We start from the raw sequence: 13,501 nt of genomic DNA on the forward strand, positions 1-13,501 counted from the left end.
ACGTATTTGAATGCCATTTTATATATTGTATATCACGATTGTGTAACATAACTTACTCTAATAATTTGTATACAAATATTGTTAAGCATGTGTTGATAATGGTATAGTATTATCAGTATTATATCATTTATCAATCTTCCTGGCGATGTAACCTAGAAACCTAGGGTCATGTTTGATAATAATATGTCTCTAAAGACCCATGTGAACAACGTATGCAGATCTGCCTCGTTTGCATTGCATAAAATTGGTAGCATCCGTCAATTTCTTACAAAAAAGACCACCCAGAGGCTTGTTCAGGCACTAGTCATGTCTCGCATTGACTTTTGCAACAGTCTTCTGTATGGTCTACCTGATTCACAGATTAACAAACTGCAGAGAATACAAAATTCAGCAGCTAGGCTTATTGCTAAACGTCGTTCACGTGAGTCTGTCACTCCACTGCTAAGGGAGCTTCATATGCTAAGGGTTCGTGAACGAATTGATTTTAAGATCCTCTTGCTTACTTTCCAATGTTTGATAAAATCAGCTCCAGTCTATCTTCAACAATTAATATCAGAATACTCGCCCTCCCGCAACTTGCGCTCATGCAAAAAAATCACTCTTAGCAGTTCCTGCCATCAACACCCAGTCTTATCGTCCTTAGCATATGCCGCTTCAACTGTCTACTTTCAACTGTCAACATGTATAATTTAATTTTAGCTGAAATTTCTTGTCTTCCTATTTATTTTCCTTAAGCGCTTAGAGACATTCTTTGTGATAAGCGCTATATAAATGTTGTCAATTATGTAGACCTGGTGGGTGTTTCATAAAGCTGTTCGTGACTTACGATGGACTGGTGACCTATTCTTAGGAACTAAATCAGATGTTAATCTGGTGTAACAGACCAACGGACTAACAGGAAAAGTGATCACTAGCAAAAAGGATCTAAAAGGCAATTAACCTGTGGATTTGGTATTCTTTTAATAGGAACTGCACCTTCGGTCTAAAAGAAGTCACAAAAATTCAGTCTCTTTTTGCACCTTTGCTATTATAATCATTTAGGTTTCATAAAATAAGTCCTTGCACTTTCAAAGTTTCGATGGTATTTTAGAATCTTAACCTCGATTAAGCTTTCGATATTGCTACAACAAGGTCAAGGTTTCTTGTCGGCAAATGGAGAAACAGGAGATAGAAGACTAATACTCCCATCTGCCCATTGAAATGAAGTCACCTTTATTAAAATGCTCTCCGATCAAATACCTTGATGCCGCCAATGAAAGTAATAAATTGTCCATCATTATCTCTTTTGCATTGTACTTATAGAAATACCTTTCACTCTAGCATCGAGATATCCATCGCTTTGACTGGGAGTGTAATAATCATGGATGTTCATAATCTTCCCAAGACTGAAAGAACTCGAAGCCAAAGTGAGATTTTGAGACACCGTTCTTCATTAGTAATCTCAAGAACTCTTGATTCACCAAATCGGACCAGAAGCGATCCTTGCCTAAACCCGAATGGACCTGTTAGCCGTTCAACGATTTGCAACGCAGCATACGACACTTTGGGGGAGCTTGATGAAAACAACAACATCAACGCTGAAAATTTGACTTCAGATTGGAGTGATCATTCAGACTTTGAAAGCTCGAACTAAAGTCACTCATCTAAGAGTAACAATGAGTCAGTCTCTACACAGTTTGCTTGCTCGATAAACCGTTATAAAGGCGTGACACTAGCCCTGCTTTCAACGATAATCCTGTCTTTTGCAACATTGACGGTGGCACTCCTAAGTGGAAGAGTGTCATCCAACGAGGTGGTCTTTGCACAGATGCTTGTTGAATTGTTGTTGTGCTTTCCATTAGCCACCCTAGCAAGGGTGTCTGTTATTCTTTCAGGGAAGGCTCTCTACCTTGTCTTGTTTCGCTCTATAATGGGCTCGATCGGAACGACACTGGCTTTCTTTGCTTTTCAGGTAATGCCAATCGGCAACGCTAAAGCGATCATCTACACCTCACCAGTATTCACCGGACTCTTCAGCTGCATATTGCTTCGTGAAGCTTGCCCTGCCCTGGACATTCTGTTATCCGCCTTGACACTGTCCGGTGTTCTATTGGTCATCCAGCCGCCGTTTATCTTCGGAGGAGAACAGACATCCACGAACATCCTAGGACCGATATTTTGCCTCATTGTTGCAGCTCTGGCCGGTCTTGTCTTCATCAGCCTTCGGAAGATTGGATCGTACCTGATCCATCCAATTGTAATCTTGATATATTTTTCGTCCGTTGGAATGGTAATGAGTGCAGTCCTGTCTAGTGCCCTCCGCGAGTGGGTCATACCACGATGTGGCAGAGACCGTGTACTACTCATTCTCACAGGAGCTCTCCTGTTGATGTCCCAAATCTGTCTAACTCTGGCGCTGAGATACGAGAAAGCTACGACCGTCTCTCTCATCAGGACGTGCGACGTCCTTTTTACGTTTATCCTAGACTATTTGTTCTTCGCGATTATCCCAAATGCAATAACGATATCTGGCGCGCTGTTGATTGTTGGCAGTCTCGTTGGAATCACCCTTCGCAAGTGGCAAACGGAAAAGAAGGGATCGGCAAAAGCTTCTGAAGATCAGACGCCAAAACCGGAACTCAATGAAGGATTCAGTAGTGACAACGTGTCGATAACAAGTTCAAGAGAGGCATAATACATTAATGACAAGAACTTTGAGAACTTTAACTGTTAACAGGTAAAAAGTATAGTTATTATACAGTCCGTGCCGGAAAAAAAACTAAGCTAAGATTTTCGGTGATTTATCAAATCGTAATCACAAAGAGACTTGACATATATTAACATTATTCGTAATTTGTAATATTACTGAATATTGGAAAATAAATGCGGAAGGGCGAAGCGAGTAAGCAAAAAAATATCCCTTTTCCATTTATACCAAATTGTTATAAATTACATCTTCTAAATGTTAATAAAAGACTATACCATTTAAGAGCATGGAAAACAACGGAAATTCTAAACTTTGACGAATACTAGGGCCTTATTTTAAAGAAAATCTAGGTGATAAACGAATTGATATAAAGGTTATAACAGTCTTCATATTTTTTGGCTGCAATGTCTTATATCTTTTATTCTGCCATTATTGGATTCTGTAACTTTGAAAGATTGGTTAACTCCAAGGGTAGTGTCGTTTGTGCAAAGACAAACACATTGATCTTATGAATACACAAACGGCGATATGTACTGTCATGTCAAATCACCTCTCATCGAGAAAATCAGGTATCAATATTTCATGATCTGAAAGGCCAATAGTCCAAATTTACAATCATGGCAAATTGATCGGTAAAGATACAATTTCAGACATCTTAATAAAATTACCGTGTTGCGGCATAATAAACATTTAACATGTCTACAGCAAAGGATTCACGAAATTCTTGATTATTTGAATCGCTTTTTTAACAGCCGCATACGCCTTTGGAATTTGAGCAAATGCCCTTTATAATAAAATGTATTGGCGCCATACACGTACAACAGTGCAATTGAAGTATTTGATGAGGCCTGGATTATTTGAATTGTCTCTTTACAACAACATTATCGCCCATGCATTCGTCTCCTTAGAGAGGAAGATGTAGCCCTGGTTAATGTACACAATGGATTTCGTTATCAAATTATGACTCGACAACCTGAGAGAAAACGCATGTCACATGGATTGTTAAAAACAATCTGTCATAATGGTATGACTATGTCTTCGAAAAGATTCGAGGATACCTTGACAAGATCAGATTGTTCTCTCGTTCGAGGCGAACGGAATGCTGGATTTGAAAACGGTGAAGAATCTATCCAGGATTCTGTTGAGGCTTGTGGGGATACGCAAATCGCCATCCAGAAAGAACATTCTGACATATCTTCTGCAATCCATAAGACAGACTTTGTGGATGAGAGCAAACTAAAGGAGTGCGGTGACTCAAGATGGAGTACATTCCAGATCTCTCATATAGGAATTGTATATACAATTACATCCGCTGTGATCCTGTCACTCTCTGCATGGCATGATCGTGGTGTACCTCTCAGGAACACTGGGTCCGAACCAGCTTCTATTTTCCCGGACAACTATACAGCTCCTCTTCTGCCTACCGATGAGTGCCCTCAAAAGGGTTTCCTTTTCACACAGCCGCAAAGCGTACGGTTTACTTTTCCTTCGGTTTATCCTTGGTGTAATCAATACAGCCCTGACATACCATGCATACTGTACATAATCTATCAAATCATGCCGGTTTCAAGTTCAAAATCTATTCAGTACAGCGCTCCTGTGTTTGCAGGACTGCTTGGCTGGATATTGTTAAAGGAATCCTGCTCGTTTTTGGACACTCTTTTCTCCTTTCTGACTCTCGCTGGTGTTTTCCTGATCGCGCAGCCACCGTTTCTCTTCGGGAACCCCGAATTGGCTGGCATAGCTTTCGATGCGAGAGTTCTTGGTTCGGTACTGAGCCTCTTAAGCGCTTTCCTTTGCGCGACCATCTTGATCCTTATGCGAAAACTTGGGTTTTATAAGGTTCCTTCGTTGGTCGTGCTTATTTTCTACTCAATCTGTGGGTTATTGTTATCTTCATTTCTCACGACCGTCTTACAGCAATGGACACTGCCTGGATGCGGAGCGGATCGCATCATTCTCCTTGCCAATGGAGTTAGTAACTTCTCCTCCCAAATCCTAATCTACCTCGCCCTTAAAACGGAACGGGCTCAAACTGTTGCTCTCGTCCACTCATGTGACATCCTCTTCTCATTCACCTTAGAATATTTGTTCTTTGGTGTCATGCCGAACTATATTACAGCAATCGGGACCTTCGTGATCATCACTAGTTTTGTTGGGATTACGTTGAAGAAATTGTGGGAGAGTCGAAAACTTGAAGAAAGGCAAGAGGTGAATGGGGAAGACAACCAAAGCGGCATCTCCAACAGCTGACAAGAAAGTGAACTTCGTTAAATAGACACAACGTCGCATACAGCCTCTGTCATTTCAACAAGTGTTCATATAGTCTTCTTCAAAGAAAACGAAAACGTATTGAGAGAGATCCCTAAATATCATCATTATTCAAAACTGAAAAACAAAAATCATTGTACGGTAGAATCAATGGATGACAAAAAATAATGCTACTTTTATTTTTGTTATGTTGGAACACGAGATAAATCTCCAAAGAAATGCCTTATATTGAACCTTACTAAAGGTTTAAGGCTTTTAATCATTATATTCTTAGATTTTATCGTGAATGGTATTGAGTCAACACATATTCTCCTTTTCTTGTTTATTTTTTCAAGCATATGCCATCCCGGAAAATAATGTATTACATACTCTCACATAAAAACACTAGTTAATGTACAAATGAAAAAAAATATTAAGGTAAAAGAATAAATAAAAGCATCATTGCACATTCTCCAATTGGATTATTGATGACGATTCGTATCAGCAGTCGACATCAAGATAGGTTAACAGCTAATGGGTAATACCGTGATTGCATAACTAAATTTGATATATTAATGAATAGGTATGGATTTGTTGTGTACATGCATTTGTGTCATTCTGTTTAAGAAACCGAAACGAGAGCACTTGATGTCGTTTACCAACTATTAAGTATGTATCAGGAAATCAATACAATGATAAAGTCACGAAAACCGAGACAAATATTGGATTTTAAAAAAATGCATATAATAATAATAACAATATGTCCATTTATATAGAGCAGTTACTATGTGCTTATAGTCAACTACGCTTTGATACTTTGTATCATATTATTACTCCTGCTGTATAGCTAAGCCGCCATAATTGCTAACAAGGAATAATTCCCACCGGGTACCCATTTACTTCACCTGGGTCGAGTGCAGCACAATGTGGATAAATTTCTTGCCGAAGGATATTACGCCACGGCTGGGATTCGAACCCACGACCCTCTGTTTCAAATTCCGGAGATTAATCCACTGGGCCACAACGCTCCACAATTATTTTAATACAAGATGAAAAAAAATTGAAAAGAATTTTGGTCTCTGTTCATATTCGGTTCAGTGTCATCCAACTAACGGTTTGATGATGGGTAATTATGCGTGTGTGTGTTTTGTGTGTGAATGATTAATTTCATGTTGGTGTATGGGTGTGCACGTGTGTGTGACGTTGAGTGTGTGTGTGAAAGAGGGAGAGGGAGGGAGGTGGTTGGGTTGTGATGTTCGTGCCTGATGATATCGATAATGTCGATGTGTGTGTGTGTGTGTGGGAGGCTGAGTATGCGCATGTGTGAGTGTGTTATGGGAATACGACAATTTTAGAGGTGTTTGGATAGGCGTGGGTGTATTTGCGGTGGCAGAGGGGGGGGGGGGGGTCGTAGACCTAGCGTAAATTGAAATTCATTTCCTGAGTAGTGCATATATACACAGATTGCTTAAAAGAGTTTCATGTAGTCTACTTCTGTTACTTTGATGAAAGAATGCGACTAGGGTAGAATAAAATGATAAAAACATTAAATAAAAAGAACGGAATAAAGATAGAGGGCCGTTAAAGTTGTTTATCGGAACAGAGCTCATAAATTGAGCGAAATAATCGTGACATAATTATAAATGAAAATTTATAAAGCACGATTTTATCATTAAAAGGGCGTTTATTATTTGTTTTCTTATAACATTCAGAGATAACATTCAGTCTAATTACACTTACAGACAAATGATCAGAAATGCATCGTCATAAACTTGCTGTCTGTTTTAATATGAAGTCCAAAGTTCAGAGTATTTGCGCAGCCAAAGCAAGGACTGAGTCGATAATTAAGACATAATCTTACGTGATTAATCATTCAACAAACGCTGTAAAAAATGATCAGCAGTTCCTACACTTGTCATGCCCATCGTGAGCAGAGTTTGACTATGTGATATACGAAAAGGTGCAGCTTTAATTCATGAGTCTTGAGTAAAAACTGTGGGATTTGCATCTGCTTTATATGTCTATTTCAGGTAAAAATGAAAAATATAAAAATCACGATTTCGTTTTGTGTAAAGCTCTGAATTTCATCTCATTTTACAGATATCTTAACCATTATGACCGCATACTTTAACATTCTGCGTTGCTGCTTTTATCATTATTTTTTTAATGCCATACAATATAAAACTCCTGTTGAATTAAACAGGCATACATGATCGTGCTCAGGATATGTCCATTAAATGAAGTCACCTTTATTAAATTCATATTGCTCCTCAATCAGATACCTTGACGCCGCCAATAAAAATAACGAATAAATTAATAACTTATCATTGTCTTGTTTTCATTATACCTATAGAAATACCTCTCACTCTATAGCATCGAGATATCCATCGCTTTGACTCGGAGTAAAATAATCATGGATGTTCATAATCTTCCCAAGACTGAAAGAACTCGAAGCCAAAGTGAGATTTTGAGACACCGTTCTTCATTAGTAATCTCAAGAACTCTTGATTCACCAAATCGGACCAGAAGCGATCCTTGCCTAAACCCGAATGGACCTGTTAGCCCTTCAACGATTTGCAACGCAGCATACGAAACTTTTGGGGAGCTTGATGAAATCAACAACATTAACGCTGAAAATTTGACTTCAGATTGGAGTAATCATTCAGACTTTGAAAGTTCGAACGAAAGTCACTCATCTAAGAGTAACAATGAGTCAGTCTCTACACATTTTGCTTGCTCGATAAATCGTTATAAAGGCGTGACACTAGCCCTGCTTTCAACAATAATCCTGTCTTTCGCAACATTGACGGTGGCACTCCTTAGTGGAAGAGTGTCATCCAACGAGGTGGTCTTTGCACAGATGCTTGTTGAATTGTTGTTCTGCTTGCCATTAGCAGCTCTAGAAAAGGTGTCCGTTATTCTTTCAGGGAAGGCTCTCTACCTTGTCCTGTTTCGCTCTATAATGGGATCGATCGGCACGACACTTGCTTTCTTTGCTTTTCAGGTAATGCCAATCGGCAATGCTAAAGCGATTATCTATAGCTCACCAGTATTCACCGGACTCTTCAGTTGCATTTTGCTTCATGAACCTTGCCCTGCCCTGGATATTCTGTTATCTACCTTGACACTGTCCGGTGTTCTATTGGTCATCCAGCCGCCTTTTATCTTCGGAGGAGAACAGACATCCACGAACATCCTAGGACCGATCTTTTGCCTCATTGTTGCAGCTATGGTCGGCCTTGTCTACATTAGCCTTCGGAAGATTGGATCGTACCGGATCCATCCAATTGTAATCTTGATATATTTTTCGTCCGTTGGAATGGTAATGAGTGCAGTCTTGTCTACTGCCCTCCGCGAGTGGGTCATACCACGATGTGGCAGAGACCGTATACTGCTCATTCTCACAGGAGCTCTCCAGTTGATGTCCCAAATCTGTATAACTTTGGCTCTGAGATACGAGAAAGCTACGACCGTCTCTCTCATCAGGACATGCGACGTCCTTTTTACGTTTATCCTTGACTATTTTTTCTTCGCGATTATCCCAAATGCCATAACGATATCTGGCGCGCTGTTGATTGTTGGCAGTCTCGTTGGAATCGCCCTCCGCAAGTGGCAAACGGAAAAGAAGGAATTGGGAAAAGCTTCTGAAGAGCAGACGCCAAAACCGGAACTCAATGAAGGATTCAGTGGTGACAACGAGTCGATAACAAGTTCAAGAGATGCATAATACATTTAATGACAAGAACTTTGAAAACTTTAACAGGTAAAAACGTGTAGTTATTATACAGTCCGAGCCAGAAAAAAACAGATAACAAAACAAAACTAAGACTTTTTGATGATTTATCAAAACGTAATGACAAAGACACTTGACCTATCAAAGTAAAGCTTAAAATCTTCTCGTTCTTCTGGTTTAACTATTAAAAGTCACTTATTCGGTGGTATATCTAAAAATTCAATATCTACTCTTTATTATACGCATCCGACATCACAGAAAATTGTCAAGAACATAGTTCTTTTTATTAAAATAATGCTTGAATTTCAATTATGTAAGAATGAGGACGTTTTACAGACGAGCAGCCTGAATTTCTCAACACTCGGTTTTGTTGACGATCAGCCATGCATAGTGTAGTAATCCGTGAAAACACATTTGCTTAAAGAAATGTGGGTATTATATCAAAGAAATGGATCTTTGATAGTTGGGATTTGTGACTCAATCATAATTTCCTCTCAAATCAATTTCATTGTTTTTTATTTCATTGTTTTTTATATGATTGATGCATGTATTGAATTAGTGGGAAATTGAATACGACAAGTAAAAAAAGGGGATAATTAATGTGAAATGAAATGTAAAAACCTTTATTTTTATTAAATCCTTTGATCAAATTGAAGAAAAAATAATTGTTTGTTTGGCTGCAAGATGAGTTCCCCCATCGTTCTTTATTACATAAAAATGGAATGCGGTCATCGGTGTAAATCACTGTGCAGCAATACAGTTTACTGGAAGAATCATTTGCATTTGAGTAACGTTTTTTATAAATCATATAACAAAGGTAATAAACATATAAACCCAGGATATCAGTTCTTGTCGAACGAGAAACAGGGTAACAACAGCATATATGACATAGGTGTGAACATAACATTGTAACAGATACATGAACGAAACATAATTATAAACATTGTACAAATAACAGAACACGAGTGAAGTGCGCAATTCAGGAAGAAACTCATTGGAAAACTGCAAATTCATTGCATATTTGAACAATTTTGATATTCAATTAATTAATTATAAATGTGAGCCTGATAAATAATAAGTACATTTTTATAAGTGATGATCATAAATCTCAACTAAATATATGTATATTGCATTATACAGTTAAAATCGACATCCTGCAGATACAAAGGATAAGGGTAAAGAATGAAAGACGGAAAGAGATAGAGAGAGAGAGGGGAATAGAGGTAGAGAGAGAGCAAGAGCAAGATAAAGGGGACGAGAGAAAGAGAGAGATGGTAAGAATGAGAACTAGAGAAAGATATAGATAGTAAGAAAAGGAACACTTAAAGCTTGTGTATAGTTTTGGTAAATCCACCAAAATGCAGCACTATTCCAATTCATTGCTAGCTAATATGAATGGATATGCCCTATAACAGTTATGATGTGGAGGATATGAAATGAAAATGTGTTTTACAGGATAAATTTGCGATTTTACATGGAAATTTAACTTGATCGGGTCACCCGATCAAATTAAAATATCTGTGTGTTTTTGTCTTTCAATTAAATCCTATTCCAAATCATGGAATGGGCTGAAACTTTCAAGATATGTTCTTTGTCTGTAACTTTTGGATATCTAATCACTAAATTTATAAGATAAGTGATTGAATGCCCATTTTTTTAATTTAAAACAAACATCACCGAGAGAGGGCGCTATATATCCAAGATTTGAATATTTGAAATTTTCTCAGAGAAGTGCAGTTGGAAAAAATATCTAACGGTCTCTACGCTTCAGTAAGACTGTCATATTAGATGATATTCGATTATCAATCACATTATTGACCCTTTACCAAAGCTATAGACAGGCTTTAAAAGCTTAAAAGTATACACATTCTCTCACATGTTAATCTGCTATTAATATGAAGGTAAGTGCAGGAACATTCGCTGCTGAATCGAGGGGGGGTGTTCTACATTCAAGTCCTAACGGTAACATATTAACATTATTAAAAGAACGTTGGTAATAAAAGAATGATCACAGAGACGGAGACTCGAATATTGCATATAGTCATAAATATTGACAGTAAAACACAATTAACTTGAAACCTGTATGTTTTTAATATATTTATACACCGCAATTTAATGTGCGAACTAATGACTGTTCTTTAATTGTTTTAAGAGATTTTGAAAACAAAATCTTTTTAAAACTAACTATGTTCACATTTTACCTGACAGATATTAGAAATTGAACGTTGATGTTCAAAGTAAACTTTGGGGATTAAAATCTCAACAATGAATGTAATAAACCGGGTTCAAGTTTATTTTCCATTTCCATCAACAACGTTATAAGCAAATACAAATCAAACATACATAAATATAAACAAATACAAATGAAATGTGATAACAATGATTACAAATCAATTACGAGTTCCAAAACATATGTAAAATAGTTTTAACAAAATCTGATATGAAAATGAGGGGATCCACTAAAAAGCATTGCTTGTAGAGCGTGGATCCCCTAAGATATATTAACATTTGAAAAAAAAACAGTTGAAATACGATATTGTATGGGAATAATAATAAGATGGTAAGTAATAGCGAGAAATAATTTAAAAAAAAGATGACAGAGATACGGGACGATACTAAAAAATGAAAAGAAAACAAATACATGACGAAGAATAAAGGGGAGAGGGGAGAACAAAGTACTAAAAGGGGAACGAGAGATTAGGCATGGTAGGAGGGCAAAGATAAGTGGGGAGAGACAGACAGAGAGGGAGGCACATACACACACACAGATGTAGAGAGAAGGGTCAGAAAGAGATAGAGGGGGGGGGGGGGACGAGAGTGCAAACGTCGATCAGAGTGTGACTTAATAGCGTGCTTTAGACAATACTAAAAATATACAAACGAATTAATTACTTTGGTAAGAAAGTAGCAGAAATAGTTTTAGTTTTCTCTTAAAGGAGTGGATGTGGAGGGGGCCTTTCGAACATCATTATGGGGGGAATTCCAAATTTGGGGGCGGTGAAAATAAAAGTATTTTGAGCAAAACGAGTTCTTAGGATAGGTAGATGAAAATTATCGGCTTGTCTGGTAGGATACCTATGAAAATTGTTATTTTGAGAAAACACATCATGAAATGTAAAAGGAACCAGACTGTTTATACACATGTACATAAACTGTCCAAGCTAATATTGGTAAAAGTCTTGAATCTTTAAAATGTTATTATCAAGGAAAAGCGGATCAGTGTGAGAACGGGGGTGAGAGAATGTAATAATACAAAGGGCTTTTTTGTAATAATGATTATTTTAAGTAAACTTTGGTGGGTATTGCCCCAAACAAGGATCCCATAATTGATACATGGTAATATAAGAGAAGAATATATTGTAAGTAGAGAAGTAACAGGAATACACGTGTTCAACCTATTTATGATGGCTATATTTCGGGATATTGTTTTACAAATATTATCAATGTGGCATTTCGAGGAAAGTTTTTTATCTACATGAACTCCAAAAAAAAAAATAATTGAGGAGACACTTTCCAATTGAAAATCTTCAATAGAAATGTCTAAAGGTATATAATCTATAGTATTACTGAATAAAATGCATTTATTTTTTTGAAGGTTAATGGATAATTTGTTAGCTATGATCCAATTCAAAATATTATTCAATTCAGAGTTTATTATGTTAACAAGTGTAAGCAGATCATAGTGAGAGAAGAATTGATTTGTGTCATCAGCAAAAATAATGAAAGATAAAATGTTAGATACGCTGCAAAAATCATTTGTATATAAAATGAACAAGACGGGAGCCAAATACCCCCTTGCAGGATGCAGGTGTATAAAACATTTCAATGTTTTTTTTTATGTTATGAATGATATTGTACAAAAACATCTAAGATTAAAAATTGAGCGTGATTCATTTCAATATCCATTTGCACATCTTAATGACAAGAAACAACACAATAATAACATTTATGTTGTTTTATTGGATTTTGTTTTGCTTCTACAAAGAAGAATATCAATCTTTTAAACGGTTCCATGCCGCTTTCTGCGCACTGACGTGATTGCGCATGATTCATATTTATTTTCGTGTTTTTTAAAGAAAAGAAATCTGCTCAGATTACCTTGTTTATGTCCCTGTGATTGATGGTTACACTTCGTAATTCTGAAACACGTAAATTACCTATACCTCTATGTTCGTTGATCCGAAAACGTAAAAGGGTTCGTTAATCCGAACATTTGTGGCGTTATTCCGAAGGTTCGATAATCCGAAAACGAAATAAGGTTCGATGTTCCGAAGGTTCGTTAATCGAAAAACGAAATAAGGTTCGTCGTTCCGAAGGTTCGTTAGTCCGAAAACGAAATACGGTTCGTTAATCATTTCGTTTTCGGGCTTACGAACCTTCGGAATTAAGAACCTCATTTCCTTTTCGGATTTACGAACCTTCGGAATTACGAATCTCACTTTGTTGTCGAACTAACGAACCTTCGGAATTGCGAACCTCAATTCGTTTTCGGACTAACGAACCTTCGGAATATCCGAACCCTCGGAATAACGAAGCTTCGGAATTACGAATGTTTGCGGTGATTAATTATCATCAGGAATGCGTTTTCTATTCTCTTTTATTTCCATGCTGATTGAAAAATAGTAACGTTTACTTGTGTAAAAACATTTTGGAAGAATTAAAAAAATCTTCAGGTCGCCAGTACACTGCAAAAACTCTGTTGATTTAACACCAGCCCGGAATCTATTGAAACGGCATCAGTTTGGAATCAAACCGATGCTGTTTTGATACTAATTTAATACTAATTGGTGTTGTATAAAAACCTATCTGGTGTTAGACCAAAACCAACACTT

At 37.2% G+C, this 13,501-nt stretch overlaps 3 protein-coding genes across 3 annotated transcripts; all 3 read left to right on the forward strand.

Annotated features, from left to right (window-relative positions):
• The first annotated feature begins 791 nt into the window (after window positions 1–791).
• Window positions 792–3,087, forward strand: LOC121429299 (solute carrier family 35 member G1-like). Its single transcript, XM_041626302.1, has one exon. The coding sequence runs from the start codon at window positions 1,808–1,810 to the stop codon at window positions 2,672–2,674; it is 867 nt and encodes a 288-aa protein (XP_041482236.1). The 5' UTR covers window positions 792–1,807; the 3' UTR covers window positions 2,675–3,087.
• A 631-nt stretch (window positions 3,088–3,718) lies between these two features.
• On the forward strand, window positions 3,719–5,360 carry LOC121428976 (solute carrier family 35 member G1-like). The gene has a single exon (XM_041625871.1). The coding sequence runs from the start codon at window positions 3,719–3,721 to the stop codon at window positions 4,937–4,939; it is 1,221 nt and encodes a 406-aa protein (XP_041481805.1). The 3' UTR covers window positions 4,940–5,360.
• Window positions 5,361–6,456: 1,096 nt separating this feature from the next.
• On the forward strand, window positions 6,457–9,875 carry LOC121428315 (solute carrier family 35 member G1-like). The gene is made up of 2 exons (XM_041624871.1): window positions 6,457–6,966; window positions 7,290–9,875. Exon 2 carries the CDS (start codon window positions 7,350–7,352, stop codon window positions 8,661–8,663), a length of 1,314 nt encoding a protein of 437 aa, XP_041480805.1. The 5' UTR covers window positions 6,457–6,966; window positions 7,290–7,349; the 3' UTR covers window positions 8,664–9,875.
• The last annotated feature ends 3,626 nt before the right edge of the window (window positions 9,876–13,501 follow it).

This window comes from Lytechinus variegatus, chromosome 15 (genome assembly GCF_018143015.1).
Source record: "Lytechinus variegatus isolate NC3 chromosome 15, Lvar_3.0, whole genome shotgun sequence".
In the NCBI taxonomy this organism is placed as follows: domain Eukaryota; kingdom Metazoa; phylum Echinodermata; class Echinoidea; order Temnopleuroida; family Toxopneustidae; genus Lytechinus; species Lytechinus variegatus.

Excerpts from the sequence above, each read along its gene's own strand:
- LOC121429299 (XM_041626302.1), top strand. The coding sequence starts at position 1,808 with ATGCTTGTTGAATTGTTGTTGTGCTTTCCATTAGCCACCCTAGCAAGG.
- LOC121428976 (XM_041625871.1), top strand. The coding sequence starts at position 3,719 with ATGTCTTCGAAAAGATTCGAGGATACCTTGACAAGATCAGATTGTTCT.
- LOC121428315 (XM_041624871.1), top strand. The coding sequence starts at position 7,350 with ATGGATGTTCATAATCTTCCCAAGACTGAAAGAACTCGAAGCCAAAGT.